Raw genomic sequence first — 24,402 nt, 5'->3', positions numbered from 1 at the left:
TTTGAAGCTTTAATCTATCCAAGCAAAATATTGGTGCTAAACATTTAAAATTTTGACCTAGATTGAGAGAAATGAGAGAAAAAAAATTTCTAAACTCTTGAAGCTGCTTGTCCTTGATCCCAAATAATTTTTCTTTCAACAATTTTACTGCAGTAGCATAGCTTAGCCAGGAAAAGAAAACATTTTCTATATTATAGACATAGTCACAAAAAAGAAGTCTATAAGTTGAACTACGAAGGCCAGGGTACAGGCAATAATTCCATTGCTTTGTAAACTTGTAATAGCAGAAACAGTAGGTTTTATTATAATTATTTAGAACCTAGAATTCCATTTAGAAAATAGCCTTATTCTATATTGAAAGAGTCTGATGGGCAATGCAACTGGAAGCTCAATATACTATATTTACTGCTATTAATTAAGCACCCCATAAATTCTGGCTTACATTTTAATTGTCCATTACTTTAATCTATTATAGATATAAATGAAACCAATAATGTTTTATCTATTTTCATAATAATGGCCAATCATAATAAAACTTATCTAACATCATGTCTTTTAACATCAAAATTCTATCTGAATTTTACCAAAAAGCCCCAAGTTGGGGAATGAATACTGGAAGATCTATGCATCTAAAATAATGCTTTCCTTTCTTCTCTCTCTCTCTTTTTTTTTTTTTTTGAGACACAGTCTCACTCTGTTGCCCAGTGCAGTAGTATGATCATCACTCACTGCAGCCTCAAACTCTTGGGCTTAAGCAATGCTCCTCTCTCCCACCTCAGCCTCCTGAGTAGCTGGGACTACAGGCATGGCATGGTCTCCCTATGCTGCCCAGGCTGGTCTCGAACTCCTGGCCTCAGATGATTCTCCCACTTCAGCCTCCCACACCGACCAATGCTTCCCTTTCTAATATAACAACCGTTTTGTAGCTGAGTGCCACATTTCTTCACAGCATTGGACTATTTTGAGAAGAGGCAGGTAACAGTATGTACGTGTTGGATCACACAGAGCCTTTTGAGCTACTACAAAAAATTTGGATTTCTCCTAGAGGTAATAAGAAGCCACTGAAGGATTTAAGTGGCATTGGTTTAATATAGTAATAATAATAATCTTTAAATACTTTAAAGCTCTGTTCAAATTTTAAATAAATACACTTTAAAAGTTTCAAAGAAGTTTCACATTTACTATCTCACTTTATCTTCTCAGCCGCTGTAAGAAATAAGCAGAATGTTCTCATTTGTAATTAACTTACGGATTAACTTTTTAAAGTATGGAAAATGTGCTATCAATATGAAGATTTCCAAAATTTCAATGTCAAAATTTGCTTTTTTTCCAGTGGATTGGGTGGATTAGCAATGGTAGATTTTTCTGGAGGTTTTCCCTTTTTTAAATTGCACATTTTCCTTTCTTCCTTTAAAAAAAATGTAGACCATTATATAGGAGGCTTATCCTGTGACTTAAAGCTGTCACTCAAAATGGGCAGTATATCTTAATGAAGAGTGCTAATCGTATTAATATTCTGTATCACCACAGAAAAGCATAGCATGTAGGTATGTTAATAAAAGACACAGGCTATAATTATAGCACTTCAGTAAATTGTGGGACGTAAGAGCTCCCAGATTCAGATTCTTCTAGGAAATGAAAGGAGAAAGAAAAGAGACAATGCAATTGAAGGGATCAGGGCAGAAGTTGTGGGGAGGTAGGGGCTGCAGAATGAGAAAATCTCAGACCTAAAACAGCCCAAGGAGAGAATTGGAAAAATCCTAGAATGGCACCTAGTGCTCTCACCAAATGCCAAAGGAGCAATATACATGTATACATAATATAGCTCCTTTGACCAAGTCTGATTTTCAAAGAGGCTTTTATAACTAAAATCCATTCACACTCTCCTCATACTTTAAAAAAAAAACAAACAACTAACCATGCTTATGAATCTAAAGCCATTTTTTTGAGGATGTTGTAAGTTAAAGATTGTGTACATATTAATTTATGGCATCATAGATACTCCTTACATTTGAACTACTGTAAAAACTGAGCTATGTAACATAATTTTATAATATCTTTTAGGATTTTTACCTCTTGATACCCATGTACTTGATTCCATTAAAATTCAAGTGCAGATTTATATGTGCTCACCAACGGGTATATATATCTAAGTTTTATTAAAATAAAAGGGCCCAATAGCCACTATTTATTTCCAGGCAATGTAGAATTTGAAGAATCGCGTAAAAGTCTTTTTATTTTAAAAGCTTAATGGTTATTTACTACCCTTCATCTAGATGCCACAGCACTCAAGAAACTTGAACCGATATGCACACAATACATAACAATCACTTGATCCACTTTTTTTAAAAAGGCAGCTGCTTCTTAGGCTTAACCATGCTACATAATGCAGAGGACAGTACATGATAAATACCATAGCCAATTGAAATTGCATAAGCAATTTTAGTAAGTAGAATGTAAGACATACAGCATCTTTCAGTGCTGAGTATTTTCATAAGCAATGGTGAGAGGTGCTAACCCAGGACACAATGGGACCCACTAAAGGGCACCATGGTGGGACTCATTTAGACACTGTTCCCCCAACCCTTTGTTCCTTTGGCTACAGCTCTAACTCCTTGCTTGTCATTTGAGTGGGGATTTAGTCAGATAAAATTCCCTAGGATTATAATACGAATTGTTTTGTTAAAAGCCTGGTAACCAATTGAAAATACCACCTTCCCCTGCCCCTCCCCAACAATCTTCCTTTTGAATGACCATCAGTTGTTTCACAAAATAAAATACATCTATATTGTGTAAAGTTGTTTACCTGCTGCTTAACCAGGAAGTATTATTTAGTTTTATTACTTTAATTACAAAAATCATAAAATCAAATGCATATGCAATAAAAACAGATTGCGCAACAAATATCTGTTTTCAAATTGCCTTGGGACTGTTTATGGAGCGGTTTGGCCTAAAGCAATTACTAAAACCAGATTTGAATGCTATTATAAATAGGCATAGGCTTTCCTTACATAACCTGTATTTATATTTATCAATAAAAGCTGAGACTTAAAGCCTGCAGTAATAACTTTGTGGGGAAAGCAGGGCAAATTTATTATCTGTGATCCTTTCTTTATCTCTCCCTATTACATCTGGGACAACTCGGTAGTACTTAGGTGATATGACTAAATCTTATTAGTGGAGGGCTTTTCTATTTTAAGCACAAATCTGGCATTAAAAAGTCCCAAAGTAAAAAATTAACATAGCAAATGTCAGGAAATTAAGCAAATTAAAAGATACTGTCAATAGCATGCAGCGTTGTCAAAGGACTAATAACTCCAGTTAAATACTATCAGGAATGGGTAGTAGATTTTTGAAAGTAGATACCAAGGCAAGAGAGACTTTTAATGTCAAAGCATAAAAGATATTTAGAGCACAATAGCTATTATATTAAGCCATCAGTCCTTTGATTATTATTTTATCATTTACACAGTTGACACAGATGGGTACAAATAACAGTAAAAATCTGTGAGATTTTTAAATTATCAGTTTGCACCAGTGTTAACCATGAATTATAACCAGTGCTAGCATAAGTAAGATTCATTTCCAATTTAATGTATTTATGTTTCAAAGCTAGCTTATTTAGGAAAATATAAACCATAAAAAATTGTTAATGATATATAACCTTTTCAAAGCAGGCTTATTTTCTTTTGATTTCAAAACTTTATTTCTCTTTCCGTGAATGTTTAAGTGGCAGGTAGTCACTGATATAAATTACTCATGTGAATTCTGTTTCAATTAGCCTAAATGTGGGGAAAAAAGTAATTTTTAACTTCGTGGTAGGTTAGAAAGAAAAACATTTATACCATAGCGAAATATTAATTCCCTTATTTTTCTGAGACAAAATCTTGACATTATTAAAGGAGTTAGAAGAGTAGAACACTTTGGAGTACATATTGAATTTCTCACTTTGATAATGAAGATGTGGTTCTGTGTAATCTAAAATTAATTTAAAGCTAGTGAAATAGAAGTAATATTCTACTATGTCTGTTTTGTTCTCTCCTATTCAAATGTAACAGGTGGTAGCAGCTTTCAGGACAGCATGCACAAAAGACTCAAATTAGATGTCAAAGTTGAATAAGTCAAGTTTGCCACCTTCTATTATTTGAATGGGACTTAACTAATGTTGTTTGATTAACTATTTTTTTAGAAAATTATTTTCTTCTCAATAAAACTTAACAGCTCTGTAAAATGAACTTCAAAAGCAGTGATCATCTCATAAATAGTGTGATAGTCAAATTGAGAAATAAAATGATAAGCAGGATGGGAGAAGAGAGAGAAAGAATCATATAAAAAGACATGCTTTGGAGGGGGAGAGATAAACAAGGGAGGAAGCCCTATCATTCTCTGCTCCAAATGCAAATCAAATAAAAAACAAACAAACAATAACAACAACAACAAAAATCTTTTTCATTTGGCCACATGGTAGTCCTATGACCCAAGCTACCATGAAAAATGTAACAGTGGTTTGTGTTCATTTTTGGTGTGTTTCTGACATTTTACAGCCTGTGGGGGTTTCCCCTGTATTTACATACAGAGCTACAGCACTATAAGATCATCTCCAAAGGCGAGGTTATCATGACAGTATTCACACAGCCCCTGCTTTGGGTTGGTTTTCCAACAGGAAGGATTGATGTGCAATTATTCATTTATACTCTCTTGCCCAGTCTCCATTATTCCTAGGAGCTGCACAGGCAACCAAGGTGAAAGAAGTTGACAAAGAAGCAAAACCTGACTACGGCATTCACATCAGGTAGAAAAGGAAAATCTCAGACCTATCCCAGGAATAAAAGAACTTGGATCTACCTTAAAGCTGGAACTTCCCTGCTGAGAGAAACAGGAAGAAATGATGGCACGTAATACCACTGCAGCTGCAATATTTCTGAAGTAGGACACTCAGAAAAGGGCACAAGCTATTAATGTTTCTAGAAATATTACGTTTAATTCCTCTGCAAAAGATTTAGCAGCTTAGTGGAAATAAGCAGCAGACAAAAAAATAAAAATAAAAAACCATGAAAGAAAAGTTAGCTCTGCAAGGAAATTTGCTTAAACTAATATTGGAAAGAAAATATTTCAGAAATGGTTGCCTGTAATAATCTCATACCCCAAGGCTAGAAGAAAAGGTCATAGCTAATTGGTACAAAAGCAGTTTTGGACACACAGGAAGTGATACTCTGTGATGAATTCCACCTAACCATTACCCTTATTACCTTCAATTATGCCAAGACATGTACCACATATTATAGAGCCCAGAAAAGAAGCCAGACTTCAAAATTGAGCTTCTTCCCCCGCCCTTTTTTGGGCCACATTTAACTTTTATAACCTAATCAACCAGAAGAACAGAACCCACTTAATTGTCAAAAATGGAAGGTAAGTAGTAGGTTGAAGTTATGCATAATAAAAATGATTTTGCATGATATGATTCAAAAAATCACAATGAATCAAAGATGCTATTTTCCAAGGGCCATACTTTGGTTTAGGTAAACAGATAAATGCATGCACTATAGAGTCCCATTTTTACTGAGATTAGCCTCCAACTTAAAAAAAAAGTGATTCAACATAGGTGCATATTTTCAAAATATTAGAAAAAATTAATAACATATCAATTAGGTTATCAGGGAAGTGCTTTTAAAAATCTTTTTGTGTTACATGCCTTAACAATAAAAAAACTCTCCTTAGAGTAGAACTTAATGACAACCAGTTTCAGTAAGAACTATTTTATCTGAATGAATTAGGAGAGGCAGAAATTAAAAAACACTAAACCTACCAACCTGTTCTGCTTATTGAAATCCAGAAATTTTTCCTTTTCATTAGACACATTCACACTTGTCAAGCTGTAAATAAATGTATAATGAGGTTGAAGGAACTTTTATGAAAATATATTTTTCCCTTTGAGGTTTTTTTTTTTTAAGAGTGTATAATTTTTTGAGAGCAAAATAATTATGTAGTCATTTTGCAATTGTGTATACTAAATTGATGAAATCATTGACACAGCAGCACAAAAGGTTGATTATCTACTTGACGCCTTATTCACTACCACAAACGCTTGTAAATTCCAGTAGTGATGAGGTCATAATTCCAAAAAGGCTAGGAGCCAAAAGTTCCATCCAGAAATTTTTCTCTATCCCTTTTAAACACTGCCTCCCTCTCCCCCACCAAGGCACGAACAATTTTGCATAATGAAGAAAGGGTTTATTTGAAGCAGTATGTATTGTAGATCTTTTTCTTTTTCCTAAGAAGAAAGAGAATGCTGAGACTTAAGAGAAATAAAATAGACTTCAAACAATGCTGAAATAACTATATTGCCCCTCTTCCCAGTTTTTCTTATCCACATCTAATCTGTAGAGTATCAGCTTGAGACAATGGAGGTGAGAAACAGTGTTGTGAGGGAGATAAACAGATAAAACAGGATTCTTCACAAGCAGGATCAGGGAAGTAAAGGAAAGTGGTGTGCAAAAAGTCCCAGGACCGGAAAGCTTGGGTAATAGGAAAAAAGTGAAGGAACTGGAAGCGTAAGGATAATCTATAATGCACAGAATCTGTGTGGACAACATTCAACTTGACCATAATACTTTCTCAGTGCTTTGTATCTTCCTCTGCCAGGAAGTTTCAGTTCTAAATAAGCCATGCAAACTGATCAATACTATTTATGGCAACTGAAAAAAATAGTCAAATTGCTAGATGTACTATTTTTCTTCCCATTCATCTTTCCCAACCTGTATCCCAGGTGAATTCAACATTTAAAACATTTTCAAATAATTTTCTAGAAACTCATTATGTTGTTACTTCATTTCTAAATTTACTTTCTATCTTAGCCCATTACTCGTTAATTTGTTACACCTGGTCACTAAGGATGGGCATCATCTTGGTGCCTCCATGTTCTGCATTTTCAGGACTATTAACTAACCTTGTTTTAATGTTCACTAGAGATGCACAAGGGTTCATTTAAATTTTGACCAAAAAATGAAATCTACACACTAGAAACGTTTTTTTAAGTCCTTTTTCTTTGCAATTCAAGAATGTTTATGTTTGATTCCAATCATCTGTTGATATGACAACAAAATTCAACCTATAAATTATTATGTACAAAGCACTGTCATTTCTCATTATCTCTGCCACTTAAGGTAGTACTGATACAGAAACTGAGATGATGTCATAAACATAACTAAAATAAACACTAGATTATCCACACAAAATCATGCTGCTTACCCCTCGTGATATTAATACAAACTTTCCTTCATAGGTAAGCTCCAAATATTTGAAGATAATCTATCAGCTTATTATGAAACAAGATAAACATGTACACTTTTGATTAACAGTTATAAGGCTGCTAAAGCTCTAACAAATATTATAATTGTGCAATAAAGATGAAATCCATGCACAATAGTATTAACTTTATAAACCACTATATGAAAATCACATCCTTGTTTTTGTGTTTTTCATTTCTGTGTGTCCAGGATATACATTGACTTTCTGAAACCACTGCAGAGTTGTGAATAATGTATGAAATAAAAAAATTCCTGTGCATTGCCCAGAGAGTATTGTATTGCTTGCCATATACTGTATCTGTGCTAGACAAACAATAGAATAGACCAGTAAACCTAAAATCTCAAGCTAAAACCTTCCCAAGTGGAAAGGGAAAATACCATCCTGGATCCGAAGTCCCTCAAACAAACAGTTCAAATCCTTGGAATAGTCCTACATACTGGATAAAAGCCCTTAAACTGCAGAAAGATCTGTTTTAGTAAGTAAATTAGTGAGCAAGTTGGAAAAGCAGTTAATTACTTACTGTTATTCTAGAGAGATTCACTAACTTCTGCCTGCTTCCCTGTCTTACAGAGCATATTTGCAAAGACTGATGAGAAGATATGTAAAGCTGAAACAAAAGGCTGTTATTGTCACTCTATTTTTCCTTTATTTTCTCTGGCAGTATTCAGGAATTTTGCCCTCTACGTAGCTATGTGGGAGTAGAACAAACTATGATTTGAGTTGAGAATGACAAAGAGGTGGCAGTCAAATGCAAGCACAATGAACATAAGAGTAAGAGTAATGGCACACAGTTATATTTTGTTTTTATATAAAGTCAGCATTTTTCTTCACTTGTCAAGCCTAAACGTTACTGAGTAGAAAGGTCATATGAAGGTAACATACCTAGGACATGCAAGTTTGTCCATAAACTAAACTCAGCTTTAATGGAATTCCATTTACAGTAATGTAGAATGAAATTTCTATTTCCTTCATCCCTCAAGTTTCAAACTTCAGAGATAGCTTTAGGTATAATATATTGAAAAGGCTTTCGTGTAGATTCTATTTGTTAATAATTGCGAAGTATCAAAAAGCAGTTATCGAGAGCATAATATATAATATATTGAGTTATGTGCTAGATATTAAAAATAAAGCACAATCTTTTAATAGTAGAATAGAGTTATAATTCTTGTAGTATTTCAACACTTTATATCATCCATATCTTTTTTTTTTTTTGAGACAGAGTCTCAGTCTGTTGTCTGGGCTAGAGTGCCATGTCAGCCTAGCTCACAGCAGCCTCAAACTCCTGGGCTCAAGCGATCCTTCTGCCTCAGCCTCCTGAGTAGCTGGGACTACAGGCATGCACCACCATGCCCGGCTAATTTTTTCTATATATTTTTAGTTGGCCAATTAATTTCTTTCTATTTATAGTAGAGATGGGGTCTCGTCTTGCACAGGCTGGTTTCAAACTCCTGACCTTGAGCGATCCTCTCGCCTCAGCCTCCCAGAGTGCTAGGATTAGAGGCATGAGGCACCTCGCCAGGCCATATCATCCATATCTTTAAGAGAGGTGTTATTAAGCATTACCTTCAAAGGCTTTCTGGAATAGGCGAGGCACTATCTTAGTTCAAGGTGTTTGGCAAATGCAAAAGATATCAACAAATAATAGAAGAACTTGAATCTCAAAAAGGTACTATGGACTGTAAGATACCCACCCACTGCCTTCTTTCTTCCTTCACCTTCCACCTTTCTCATTTTCATGGGCACAGGGAAAGGAACTACCAGGAGTAGGGTTCAAACTTTAATACACAGAAGAGGTGTGCCCAAAGGATTAACAAAAATTGAGGGGTGGGTGGTACATTCATTTCCAGGTGAAGCTGGCTGTCTTAGTTCACAGGTGCAGCAGATGGAATTCTGCTGGAGAGGAAGCAGAGCTTACAATTTCTTATCCCTGCTTAGGAACATACTTAATAATACACCAATGAGCCCGTATGAGATAAGTGAGCTCATAATCAAGGCCACCAATTAAAACAAACATTTCTTTTCCTTTAGTTGTGAAAGCATTTAATTCTTTAGAAAATTTAAGGTACTTATGACAGTGTGATGAATGCCTTGTTGGTTTTTGTAGTTGCAGATGCAGAGTTACTGTGCATATTAAACTGGTATCAACACACTTGACACAGAGGATATCCCAACTATTTATTCCTGAATTGAAGTTTTATTAAATAAGCAGGTAGTTAGTTGTGTGAGCTTAGGTACGAACATTAGCATGTCTGTGAATTTTGGACCTGGACTGAAGGACTGCCAAGATAAATTTATTGCTGCATAATAATTCTTTGTCCCAACTTATCCCATATTTCAATATATAAAGGAAGCCTGCTATATTCACATTCTCATACAATTCAACTGGAATTGACCTTATCTCCTAATGTACTGCAGAGATCACCAATGAAGAAATGTGCAGCAGAGCTGATTATATTTTGTAAGAGAACAGACAAGCAAAAGTGATTGAAATTTCTATAGAGAATATCATCAGTGCTTGCTTAGAACAATTTTGCATATAAATAGGATATAAACGGTCTATGTTCAATTTGTTCTCTAATTGTCAAGGAATGATCAAGGATAGACTACATAGCAATCTTGTGTTTCTAGCCTCTTTAATGCAAATCTAGATCTTATTAATCAATACATGTGTATGTGTGTCCCCAAAGTAAAATTTAATTTTCATTAAAAAATGAAATAGGTGGGGCGTGGTGGCTCACGCCTGTAATCCTAGCACTTTGGGAGGCTGAGGCGGGAGGATCGCTCAAGGTCAGGAGTTCAAAACCAGCCTGAGCAAGAGCAATACCCCTGTCTCTACTCAAAAGTAGAAATTAATTGGCCAACTAATATATATAGGAAAAATTAGCCAGGCATGGTGGCGCATGTCTGTAGTCCCACCTACTCGGGAGGCTGAGGCAGGAGGATCGCTTGAGCCCAGGAGTTTGAGGTTGCTGTGAGCTAGGCTGACACCATGGCACTCTAGCCTGGGCAACAGAGTGAGATTTTGTCTCAAAAAAAAAAAAATGAAATAAAAACAAAAATTATTTTATCAACGCAGGTACATACTTCATCACAAGAGTTACATGAAGTGATAAAAAAAAAAAGACACTAAATTAAATGATCTTGAAGATTAATAGTATTTGAGAACTCAGTACAATCTGACTATTCCCCTTTCTTATCTCCCCACCCCTAAACACACTCTCCTAAAATGCAATCCTTATTTTATTGATCCTCTCAGCTACATTTGATTTTATGAAGCACTTTCTCTTTGAAAAGCTCTACTCCTCTGGCCTCTGTGATACCATGCTAGCTTTCTTCTCCCCATACTTCCATAATCAATCCCTTCATGCTCTTTTGTGGGCTCCAGCTTCCAAGCTAGTCCCCCAAATTGGTGGTTTTCAACTTTTTTGTCACGTTAAAATCACCTGAAAAACTTTTAAATGCTATAGTGTCCAAGCTCTGACCCCACAGATTCTCATTTAATTGGTTCAGAGAGGAACTAGACGGCAGTATTTCTTAGAAGTACATCAAAGAGATACCAGAGCTGATGTGTGGCCAGGCCTGAGAATCACTGCCATAAATGTTTGTTTTCTCCGGGGTTCTGTCTTTGGCTCACCTCACTGCTCTACTCATTCTCCCCAGATTATCTGACTCACTCACATATTTTTAACTGTCACCTAGATGTTGATCACTTCTCCAAGACTCCTGGTATTCGCCCTCCAGTTATTGCTAAGAGGTAACCAAGTTAAGCCCCGCTGCTGAGAACACCAAATGTTTGGCCTAAGAATAATCTGACCGGCCCCTTCCACACCACCTCCATTCTTCCTCTCAAGAGAATCACAAATGTACTATGACCCACTCATCTCTAACTTTTCACCCCTTGCAAACCAGTTAATTCTACAGTGGACAAAGATTTTCTGAGGATGGTCTGGTCCTTTTCGCCACCTTTCCCACTTTGTCTCCCCCCTTCTACCCAGTTAACTCAAGAATATCTCTCCTCCACCCCCATTTCATTCTCACTCTGTATGAGCCACAGATGTTCTTTATTTTAACTTCTGAGAGTAAAACTCAACACTGGATATGTTGAGCTATTAATTATATATCACATGATGGATGAGAAAGTGTTTTATTAACTGTAAAACTCTAGACATGCTAAAGTATCTTAACTGTATCACATAGTATATGCTCAATAAATGCAGTTGAAATAAGGGAGGAAAGCCACATATTTGGAAGTAAAATTTGGCATAATTAATGACTGGCAACTCCATTCAAGTCCCTGGAGAGTATCTAGAGTTTCCTGTCCAAATTCCTAGAAGAGATACAATTTATCTTTTGATTCTCTTCTAACTACCTTTTTCTTTCCCTCCAACCTTAGCATTTAAAGTACAAAAAACATTCTTCATTCTTTAACCCATTGGAATCTGGTTCTTGATCCTCACAGTTCTATTGGAACTGCTTGGGAGAAAGTTAGTTGTAACCTGTGAGCTGACATATGCATTCCTCAATTTTCAGTTATCATCCTACCCAACTTTCTACAGAATGTGGCCCTGTTGACCATTTCTCCATGCTGAAATTCTTTCCACTCTCAGTCTTCCAGGTACTACTTTTGGATTTTGTTTTTGCTTTTAGAGACAGGGTCATGCTATGTTGCCCGGACTAGACTTGAACTCCTGAGCTCAAGTGATCCTCCCGCCTCAGCCTCCCAAGTAGCTGAGATTACAGATGCTCACCACTGCGCCCAGCTCTCAGCTACCACTTTTTACTACTTCTCTTCCTCCCTTTCTGATCTTCCCCCCTCCCGAGTATCCTTTGTTGATTTCTCTATTTGCCTCTAAAATACTATTAATTCCCAAATGTAAGGCCGGGCGCTGTGGCTCACGCCTGTAATCCTAGCTCTTGGGAGGCCGAGGCGGGCGGATTGCTCAAGGTCAGGAGTTCAAAACCAGCCTGAGCAAGAGCGAGACCCCGTCTCTACTATAAATAGAAAGAAATTAATTGGCCAACTGATATATATATATAAAATTAGCCGGGCATAGTGGCGCATGCCTGTAGTCCCACCTACTCGGGAGGCTGAGGCAGAAGGATCACTCGAGCCCAGGAGTTTGAGGTTGCTGTGAGCTAGGCTGACGCCACGGCACTCACTCTAGCCTGGACAACAAAGCGAGACTCTGTCTCAAAAAAAAAAAAAATTCCCAAATGTACCATCCTTAACCCTTTTTGACCTCTCATTTGACATGTTTTTCCTGGATGATCCCAAGGTTTCAATAACCATATGTGTGCAGAAGTCCCCAAATTCTGTTATCTCCAGCCTCAACCACTCTTGTTTGTGTGTGTATATGTGTAATCATGTAACCCTCTACTTTAAAACCCCTGCTGGCTCTTTGCTACAAGAAACTTTTCATCATTGCCACTGTACCCTGTCATACCTCCATCACATATATTTGCCATTTCCTTTATCTGAAATGCCGGTTCCTTCTGTTCTCTCCCAAAAACTACTATTCGTCATTCTAAACACAGCTCAAATGCCACTTTTATCATGAAGCCTTCCTTGAATTCTCTAGGCAGTTAGTTGCTCTTTTCAGCACTTTCTGCACACTTATAACATTAATGTTGTATATATGTCTTTCCCATGAGACTCTGAGTTCTTAAGGGCAAGACCCAGGCTTTACCCATTTTTGTACGCCAGCGCCCCAGAACTGTTGCTTGGCCCCTAGTACTTGATCAATAAATATTATTAGGATGAATGCCATGCTTTTGTTTGTTTATTTGATTACATTAATCTTTTTTTTACTAGATTTTAATTATACATTACAATAGAATGAATGTACTGTACACTAAATGAGGTTTAGTATGCTAGTATAAGATTCTAAGATATATAAAATAGAGACTGAGGAACTTCATGGGAAAGAACTCATCCTTGGAGAGAAAGAAGTAAACATCTTAGAATGAGTCACCAGCTTGACCTAGTAACAATAAAACAAAAACAAGCACAAAACCCCAACAGACCTGGGTCGTCAAGGAATGAAGAAGATAATGAGTACTACATGGGATCTTTCATTGCTTTGTCTTTAGTCCTTGCTGTCTGGAGCCAAATCGCCTGGAGATCAGGGGGCTATAATTTAAAACTGGAAGTTTTGTCTTCAAAAATGTCTGTAAGACTCTGAGGCATAAGCAGCACTTGGCACATGGGTGGAATGCCACCCTACAAGAAGAGGGAGGTATTTCCCTACACTTTGCCAGAGACCACTGTCAAAGCTCTGGCATCGTGAAGGCACAAGAGTCCCAGCTGCTACAGAAAACAGCAGGCATGGAAGAACAATAGCGTGTGCTTGTTTCTGTTTGTGAAATGCTGTCTGAGAACTTCCAGAAATGCTTCTGAGATCCCTTATAGAAGCTGACGTCCTGAATGTGTATGTGGAGACAAGAGCATGCAAAATTTGGTTTTTGTTATTTACGTGAGGCAGTGAGGCCTGGAAAATGTGGGTTTTGTTTTGCTGTGAAGTTATTTTTCCCTAATACTCAGAGTTTGTTTTTTTCCTCTGTTGCATTAATATAACATTGTTTCTTGTCCCCTACCAGTTCTCAAATGGCAAATTATACCTACTCATTTATACTGTTATCTTGCTGATACATAAAACTAGGATCATGTGTGTCCCCTGAGTTTCTTTTGATTTTTCAAATTTAGTTTTCTTGGTTACCCTGTGCGGTTCTAAAACCAAAATATATTTATTCTGTTGTCTTGGTTTCATTTCTTCACAATGCATCTCTTGTGTGTTTTTTTAATGTCTAGAACTATATATCAAAATCTAGTCATAGTCAAAATAGCTAACTTAGATATCCACCTATTGCTGAGAAGCCCATTTATTTTTCCTTCTAGTGGGCAAAAGGTGAAGAAGTCAGGTTGGTTGAGGGAAGAGAAGCAAGCTCTAAGAGACGCTATTCAGTAATAAAACAGATGTGGAGTTGTGTATTTGTATTTTAAGTGTGGTTTTCACTCCTGCAAGGTTTTTCTCTATGTGCTTCTTTTTCCTCCAAAGCTTACCTTCCATCTTATAATGACAAAGTCAGCAATACTAATGGGCAATTCTTTACAAAGTAGATTGTAAACATATGGAACTTATTACCTTAAGTGGGAACAAAGGCTGTAACAAAGAGGGTCAAGAAACATTTAGCAAAATTCATAGACAATAGATCCATACTAGGTTGTTAAGGGAAAATGAGATGTTGCTTTCACCCACAAAACTTCTAGAAAGAATAGTCCATACTCTAGAAACACAAAAAAGAGAGGTGAGGGATTGGGGGAAGTTACTCTAACTCCTGTGCTGCGTAGGCATACTATTCCTGTCTCTCTTACAGCACATATAAGATTGCATTGTAATTTGATCACATGGTTTACATTCATGTTTTCCCAAACAGTATGTGAGCTCCTCAAGGCAAGTGCTCTGTTAAGTTTTGTATTCTCAGTACCTAACCCAGTCTGTGGCACCGAGGAGGCATTCAGTAAGATTGCTTCACTGTTGAATTCATATTCTATACCCCCATAGCTTCACCATCTACTCACTGTAGAATGCTCCTGCATTCTGTCTCCCAGTTCCATCACAACATTGAAAGGATGCTCTTTAAGAAATCACTAGGTTTCCAAATAGCAAATCACTGGTCATTATCCTTTTTGATTCCACCATAGGTACGTTTGTCATTGCTGACAACACCCACCTCTCCTGCTTTCTTAATACTTCCTTCTTCCTTTGATTCTAGGACAATAATATCTGTATTCTCCTCCTGCCTGCTCCATTGTTCCTTATTTATCTTCTTTGCTAGTTCTGCTTTTAGCCCCTTAGTGGAGGCATTTTCAAGGTTCTGACTTTGGTTCTCTTTTCTCTTAATAATCCTTTTAACAATTTCTTCCATGTCCACAACTATAACCAGGACAATCAAGAACCCAACCATTTTGTCATGAAATCTACACCCATATTCCAAGAACCTTCTGAACATCTTGACCTCAACGCTCTGCTACCACTTTCAGTTAAACTTGCCCCAAACAAAATTTATTTTCTACTATTACCACTCCTTTTCCTGATCTCAATAGTTTAGTAACCCAACTGTTCAACCAGCCAATCAAACTCAAAACCCTAGAGTTATCTTTGATTCTTGGCTACTCTTTTCCCCCTAAATTATCTCCTTTGACTAAGAATATGACAGTAGATTCCTAATTCATCACTTGTACTCCTGTAGATGGAATGTTCTAATGTATAATAACTTTGATCATGTTCTTCCACTGCTTAAAAATCTTCAATAGACCCCCATTGCTTAAAGAATTATATGGTAACGCTTAGTTTCTCATTCAGGCACTCCATGATATGGCACCAACCTATTTTTCCAGAATTATCTCTATACTTCTACACTTTATGTATCCTATTTTCTGACTTACTGCTCTATTGGCCATTGCTGAAAAATGCTTTGCACTTTCTTGCCTCTGTGTTTTTCTTAATGATGTTTCTTTTGACTAAAATATCCACTATTCCCACCTCCAACTCCCTCTGCTGGAATCCCTACTCATCCTTCAAAGCTTTTTTCTCCATGATTATTTTTCTGATATATTCAATAATGTGTGCTATCTCCTTCCTCTGAACTCACATAGTATGTTATTAACACCTCTGGTGTGATACCTATTATCTTCTTCCTTATTCTGTAGTCCTTCTGTACTTTTTATCTTCCCTACAACACACAGGATCTTATAACTAAAGAAATCTTATCTTCATTATTTCTGCATTTTCCATAATGGCTAACATAGTACCTTTCACAAAACAGATGTACGATAAATCTATGAATATTTAAGGGCTCATTTCCTAATCTATGAGTTTAAAATCAGCAAAGCCTGTGATCTGGGTTAATATTCAGCTAGTATGCACTAGTCCAAACAGAGTGGCTATTGACTGTGTGTATTCTGACTGGTTGGGGCCTGCGCTGTATCAGTTATTAAAACTTTCAATATTACTCTTGATATGATAATCAAACTTGAAATGTCTTTTGGTGCCCTTCAATGAAACAGCACATTCAGCTAAATGGGCCAGAGGCAATATTTGGGAGCTCCTTTTGAGTTACCTAAGGTGGTGGATCTCAGAGAAGGGGCACAAGCTCAGTGTGGAAGATTTGTAATTCAGGCAACTAATCATGCCATTTATTAACATTTTGATTATCTAATGAAGAATACAGACTATCGCCTCATTTTCTCAAAATATGGAATTGAAAACATTGAATTAGAAAGACAATGGGCGATGGTAATGGAGATGGTGAGCACAGCAGTAAGCACAGCTTTGCTGTGTGTGGTCCACTCTGATTTTTGAGTTTTTTGGTTATTTCTTCTCATTTTACTTAACTTAGGGAAAATAGCCTTCTGTATAATTTGGCTTTTCTGCTTTTATCTCATCATGTTGGAGTGGAGGTTATTAAAAAGTAGCAAGGATGCCAAGTGTTGAACAGAGAAAGTGTAACAATATTAAGTCCATAGGATCTTGAAAAGGAACCAAAATCAGATGCCTAAGAAAGTGAAAACAACAGGGACCAGCAGGAAAAAAATGATCTAGCTAGGTAAAGCCAAGACAAGGAGAAAATCTGTGAAAGTCCCTGGTTCTGCTGCTTCTAGAAAGAGGCAAAGACATAGGAGACGTTATGGCAAACTTATAAACTCTGTGCATTCTGTCCTCTCTCCCTCATTTCCAGCTCTTTTATTGCTGTTCAAGGTGCTTTTCCAACCATTGCCACTGTCTGCCTTTGAATTTCTTTTTACTTCCGGACATTTTCTTTGGCTGCCGCCACTTGGAATGACTGCCACAGCTAAATGGGCTGATATTTTTAACCCTATGTGTTCATGGAAGCACTCCAGCTATAAATCAAAGGAGATCCCAATTTAGATTACTTGGAATCAATACCATAGAATTATGCAGTCAGTGAATATATTCTTGGTGTTTCACAGTTGACAACACTGTATTCCCTTGAGTACCAAACTCACAGAAACCCATGGAATGATCTCTCTCCCAGTGCAGTTTTTCTAGAATCAATATGAGGTGTGAGACTAATCAGACAGGGGCTTTAGCAAATGTGTATTTTTAAAATAAACAGCCTACAAAGATTATGGCAGTTCTTTTACGGCCCAGAATAACATGCTTTTACTTATCAGCTGCTTAACAGAGAATGGATGCAAAAGTTCTTTCAGTTTGCATTTCACTGACTATTAGTACTCTGGTAGTTCGAGAAAGAACAGTGAAGGTTTTTTTTTTTTTTTTTTTTTTTTTTCTGTAAGAAGTGGAAGGGGCCTCTGGTAGGATGGTAGAACGTTCTCATTTTACAGGTAAAGACTGAGGATAGGTGGAATGGCTGTCTCATAGTTATAGATTAGTAGTACTCCTAGCATTCTGCAATGCAATAGTACCTGGAAAAATAATATGAACATATAAATACAGATTTCCATTTTCTTTCCTCCAGTCTTCCACTCTTTCTGTAGGCTATCTTTAATGCATTCATACCCATAAAGCAGTCTTATACTCATTCTAACCAAAACACTTCTCCCCTCTCAACCAAATCTTACCTTAGACTAATCTCCCAGGGACAATCCATGAATAGCAGAGGTGAAATGCTACCATTAATCACCAGGATTCACCCAAATGTGAAAAAGGTGAATATAACTTATTTTGTTTTCTGCCATGAATTTCAACATTGCCAAAAGCTTTCCTGGACAACTCTGTACTGGGCCCCACTTCTCTCACTGGTTTATTGAAGTACAATGGTTTTGAGAGCTACCAATTTCCATTCCATTGGCATATGATAACTTCTAGTCCAAATAGAGAATGTTTTTTGAATTGTAGGCTATTCAAGGCAAATCTTATTGACCCAAATTAAGTAATGTTTACATATTCACTATTTATTTTCCTTTTCTCATTTACTTCTCCATATAGCTTCACAGCCGATGAAGAGGACTTTTAAAATCAACATACCTAATTTCTTCCACTACTTCAAGAAAGATATGAACTAAAAACATAAAACCTTACTTAGAGGAGGTAGACAGTTCTTCCTACTTGGATTATCCTGAGAAGACCTATTATTTACCTCAGCCATAGTGTATCAACAGAGAAGGTGGACAAGTTTCTAGTTCCACTGGAGTGAGAGAGGTTGTTTTACTTTTTTTTCTTCCCCTGAGATAAATTTTCAGAGTGTGGCTTAATCTGTTACTAATCAAATAGACACAAAAATACTTGTTCCAATGCTCTGGGATTTGAGGGTATCTCAGACTATCTGTGTCTCTCCTCCCTTTATGGATAATGGAGAATAAACTATACTGCAGAATCAAGATGGCCTCTAGAAAGAAGCATTGTCTCTCAGCTTCCTTACCTGTGAATAGCTAGTGTGACATCTTTAGGGCCAAATACTTTTCATGATTTAATTACATGTATGGTTTTAAACTAACTTCCACCCAAACCACATGCTTATAAAATAACAATTAAAATATTTAATATTAAACACAGCGGGGGTCCTTGTTTCTGATTTTTTCTTTTTTTTGCAAAGTCTACAGGTATTGCAAGATTTATTTACCAAGTTGAAACTTGTAATCACATAGATGTAGAAGCCTGCTGAGATTTCACACATGAACCGAGACCAACTCTTAAAAACAAAGCCTTCATGGGGAAGTTTTTTTATCTTTCCTTTTTTGGTTGTTGTTGGTATTTGGCTCTGAACATTCACATTTTATACCATGTGAGGCGGAATGGGTTTTACCTGGATTCCTTGGAATTCGCTTTCTGCGGTCTCGGAATGCTGCACCTGATTGTAGGGCTTCTAGAAGATTATCCATCACACCAGTCTCATCACCCTCTGGAGGAAGGGAGAAATCAGAATTAATCTTGGAGCAATTAAAGTTAAACTACAGGAAAATAAAGGGAAAAACTCCTGTCAGATTTACATAATACCCCTAAATTAAAGACATATATCTGTTTTAACATAATGGATCCTGTCAGTTTCTGGCACCACAGACTGCTTTGCTTATTACGCACCATTAAGCAAAATTCATGCCAATCCCACTGTTCTTTCAACTTAAAGACCTTGTCTTTTGTATTATTGATGACACGCTCAGTATGCAAATAAACAGTAGCTGATCAGCTACTGCTGCCTTCCTGTTAAGATTCTTATAAGATATTCCTTAGCAAGAAACTACTGACCCGGCTTAATGCAATCAATGTGCAGGGCGTGATTTGATGAAGCGGAGTTACACAAGGTTAAATACTGATTATATTAATACCTTCAGCATTCAACCATCATCTGTGATTATCTCAAAAAAACACTATTTGAAAAATATATTTGCATTCAATTCCTACCTAATCCATATCCTTTATCCATTTTGAAATGCTGACATTGTACAAGGAAAAGGTGACCACATCATCTGAAGGGCCATATTTTACATGTGAGAGACATCAGAGTTTCACTTCCTTTCTAGAATGCTGTTGTGTGTCTAAATTTTTCCTATGGGAAAGAACAGTTAAGAAGCCATGAGTAGGGGGTTGGGAGGTAGACCCACAACTGAGGGATGCGGTGAGCATTTTGGAGGGGAAGGGCATACCTCTAACCCTTGCTAGGAAGAGGCAAAGATATAAAATGCAACCAAAATGTTTGTACTCTCATATTTTCTTGAAATAAAATAATAATAAAAAAGAAGCCATGAGTACTTAAAAAGATGTTCATGGAAATTCCTAACAGAAATAGCATTGAAAATATTTCACCCTTCTCCTATCTTTGACAACTGCAGCCATCAAAAACACTTTTAAGATTTGTTAGAACATTTGTCTCAAGGCATCAGTTGCCAGAAACTCTCTCCTACACTATGGATAATCCACAGTGAGCTGAGCCCTTTCTTCTCAACTGGCCTAACTGATGAAAAGGACCCTAACTATGAGTGGTTGCTAAATGTGTGTGTCTAGAGTAGAAGACATTTGTAGGCAGGAAGGTTAAGAGAAGAAAGGACAAGTGAGTGAGAAGACATTGTTCCTAATGCTATTCCAAGGTTAAATTTAAATCCTGCTTTGTTTAAACAATTAACTATGGGGTATTGGATCACAGAAAAAAAAGACATTCTCTTATGGGATAAGAGGAAGCTGAAATCTTTTTTTTTTTTTTTTTTTTTTTTTGAGACAGAGTCTCACTTTGTTGCCCAGGCTAGAGTGAGTGCCGTGGCGTCAGCCTGGCTCACAGCAACCTCAATCTCCGGGGCTCAGTGATCCTACTGCCTCAGCCTCCCGAGTAGTTGGGACTACAGGCATGCGCCACCATGCCCGGCTAATTTTTTGTATATATATTTTTAGTTGGTCAATTAATTTATTTCTATTTTTGGTAGAGACAGGGTCTCGCTCAGGCTGGTTTTGAACTCCTGACCTTGAGCAATCCGCCCGCCTCGGCCTCCCAAAGTGCTAGGATTACAGGCGTGAGCCACCACGCCCGGCCTAAAATCTTTTTTGATTATGCCCTGCATTTGACTTGAGACTTCTTCATTGCTATAATAATTTATTCTTTTAACATAAACTCTGTAGGACAGGATATTGAATGAAAAAAATGACAGGAACCACAGAGGTTTTTAGGCCTCATATTTGATGAAAACAACAAAAACAAAGTAGAGTTCAATGATTAAATAGGGAAAGGGGATTGTGTACTTTTAATATTCATTAAGGTCTAACACATCTGAACCATCATCTGCTCTTTTCTTTTTTTTTTTTTTGAGACAGAGTCTCACTCTGTTGCCCAGGCTAGAGTGCCGTGGCGTCAGCCTAGCTCACAGCAACCTCAGACTCCTGGGCTCAAGCAATCCTTCTGCCTCAGCCTCTCGAGTAGCTGGGACTACAGGCATGAGCCATCATGCCCGGCTAATTTTTTTTTCTATATATTTTTAGTTGGCCAATTAATTTATTTCTATTTTTAGTAGAGACGGGGTCTCACTCTTGCTCAGGCTGGTCTTGAACTCCTGAGCTCAAACAATCCACCTGCCTCGGCCTCCCAGAGTGCCAGGATTATAGGTGTGAGCCACCATGCCTGGCCCCATCTGCTCTTTTCAATAGAAAGAAAAGAGGAACTGAAAGTCGTTTGGCATGGCTAGAATGTACCTGGGAGAATTAAATTTTATGCGGTATACACTTTACAGCTGTTATATCTTGGAATCCTGACAACAACACATTGAGATAGGTACTGTTTCTGTTTGCTGGAGATACTGAAACTTACACATCACACAGCTGGCGTGTGGAGGGGCCCAGCTATGACCTCAGATCAGTCTGACACCAAGACCATACCTCTGTGCATAATGTGTGGTGGAAGTTGAAATGGACCAGTCATATGATGATCAGATGATGAAAGATCAAAATGCTATGATATGGGACTTGAACACTATTCTATAAGCCAGTATAGTTTAATAGGTATATAATGCAGGCCACAAATGTGAACCACATAAATAATTTTAAATACTGTAGTAGTCATATTAAAAAATGAATAAAAAGAAACAGGTGAAATTGGTTTTAATATATTAAGTAAATATTTAACAAAGATATAAAAAATAATGATATATTTTATGTTCTTTTTATCAGACTAAGTCTTAGAAATCTAGCATACATTTACTTTTGCACACTTCAATTCAGATTAGCTACATTTCAGGCACTCAAGAGCCACATGTCGCTGGTTGCTACTGTATTGGACAGCACGGTCATAAATAATAGAAAGTGACTTGATGAGAATTAAGCTTTAGAATGACTTATCAGACAGCATTGTGAAGGGTGACTCAGAGGATGACAAGACAGAAGGCAGAGAAATTTTTAAGTGCATTACATATAAAGTCATATTAAGTAGCACATGAAGACCTGAACTAACGGGAGAACAGAGTGAGTAGAGAAGATGGATATTTTGAAGGTATTAATACAGCCAATGGGACTTAGCTGGCTGGGTGGGTAGTGAGATTAAGAGGAAAGGAAGCAGTCTAGATGACCAGCGATAAACAAGTTTGAGAAAATGTGATCTATTTGAGATGCCTAAGAAATATCTAAATAGAGATAACCAATAAGAAGCTAGAAATATGGGTCTGGAACCCATGGATGAAGTCTGAGCTAAAGCTAAAAATTTGGGTGTCATCAGAAAATGGATGAGATTACCCTAAAATAGAGGAGGGGGTAAAGTATGCAATTCCAGAGGACCACAACTTTTAAGATAAAGTTTTAAAAATTCATAAGTAAAAATTATACATATTTATACTGTGCAACATGATGTTTTGATATATATATACATTGTGGAATGACTAAATCAAGCTATTTAACATATGGATTATCTCATTTCTCATTTTTTTTGGTGGTGAGAACACTTACAATCTCTCGGCAATTTTCAAATACACAATGTATTGTTACTAACTATAGTCACCATGATATATAACAGATCTCTTGAACTTATTCTCCTGTCTAAAGTTTTGTGTCATTTGACCAGTATGTCCCTAATCCTCCCACCCCTGGAGGACTCCAACTTTTAGCAGGTAATCAGGAGGAGAAGAAGTGCAGAGAATACCAAGAAGGAATTTTTAGAGCTATAGAAGTACAAGAAGGAAAGAACAACAGCACAAGTGAATTTTATGTATCCTTATAAAAATGAAAATTATAAAGACTATGTATAAAAATAAATATATGTCAACAAGTAAAAAGACAAGAATACAAACCATTATGTATTTATGCCTTATATAAATAATATATAAACATAAAAATTGTATAATATGCATGGATAGTTTTATTAAAATTCTTTAATGCTATTATATTGTGATTAGACTAAAAGACAGAAAACACAAATATGACATAGAGAGGAATTAAAAAGAAATCCCTTTGCTTAATTTAGCTGTTGCTACCTGACAACACTTATCAAAATATTATTATGCTAGATCACTGTTTCTTAGTCATTTTTCATTATTGTCCTCCTTCCCACCCTTTGAGCCTTTTAGACAATTTTTCCTAATGTCCCCCCACTGTTAAAATTTAATGCCATAGATATATATTGTATCTGTTTATGTACTGTGGCCCTTTGGAGGGCTACAAACCATTGTAATGTTTAAAGTTTTTCTTCTACCCACCTTCCCAGGAACCATACTCATCCCTTTTGGGGTGACATTATTCCTGCTGAAAATGCATGTGCTAAACAGTGGTGCTAAAAAAAATTTCTTTGTAAACATCAGTGATGTATTAAAGAAAGGAAATGTAGGCTTCAGTCCCCTATTACCTTTTCATTTGCTCCATGATAAATTTCAAAGGAGCTGAGTGATTTCCATGAAATGTCTAACCTTACTGAATCAAGGTTTTACGAATACAATCATAGGATGGATTTATATTTCAGTTAGTCTGCCTAAAACAAAATGGAAGCCAACAAGATCATTCAAAAGAAGTTATCTCCCAAAGCCTCTGTACTTTAAAAGGATAAAAAAAAAAAAAAAAAAAAGAAGTTATCTTTCATTTTGAATGAATTTCAGTGAAATTTGGTAGGTGATTGAACTTGAGGTTGACAGTTCACTTAGAATATCCAAGTTCATAGAAGCGTTAATTCTTACTTAGATGTGATTAGTAGTGAGTAGATTTTATTTTTTGTCTGAGTTCAAACTCACAAAAAAAATATTTTAAGTGTTTTGCTTTCATTGAAAAAGAAAATTATTCAACACATGTACAAAAAATGTGGGTTTTTATTTTTACAACTTACAATACCTATTTTACTGAGTGAAAGAATATCAAGAGGAAATTTGGTAATGCTTTTTAGCTGCTAAAATGATAATATTACAGGCATGTCTTCGAGGTAACAATTGAGAGGCAACTTTCTAATCAGCTTGAAATTAGTTACAGACAATTCTAAGGACCTAGGCAGACTGCATGCAGTCTATGGGCTCTGTATGAGCTGCTTATCATCAGATAAAACAAAAGGTACAAGTAGTACCTTCTTTCTCATGCATCCCACAATATTTGTCATTTAGTGGATCCTGAATGACTGATGATCTCAATTTTCAGTATCAACATTTACCTGTGTTGTGTTGACTTG

General features: G+C 36.6%; 1 protein-coding gene across 3 annotated transcripts in view; it reads right to left on the bottom strand.

Moving 5' to 3' along the window:
* DIAPH2 (diaphanous related formin 2) overlaps positions 1–24,402 on the bottom strand; it is an 824,298-nt gene that overhangs the window by 137,919 nt on the left and 661,977 nt on the right. For all 3 annotated transcript variants that reach the window (XM_075999380.1, XM_075999381.1, XM_020285092.2), the window contains one exon: positions 19,096–19,191. In XM_075999380.1, the coding sequence (XP_075855495.1) occupies positions 19,096–19,191 (96 nt within the window). The remainder of the gene's footprint in view (positions 1–19,095; positions 19,192–24,402) is intronic.

The sequence above is a fragment of the Microcebus murinus genome, chromosome X (genome assembly GCF_040939455.1).
Source record: "Microcebus murinus isolate Inina chromosome X, M.murinus_Inina_mat1.0, whole genome shotgun sequence".
Classification (NCBI taxonomy): domain Eukaryota; kingdom Metazoa; phylum Chordata; class Mammalia; order Primates; family Cheirogaleidae; genus Microcebus; species Microcebus murinus.
The sequence above is the reverse complement of the archived record's forward strand: the minus strand, read 5'-3'. Positions and strand labels throughout refer to the sequence as shown.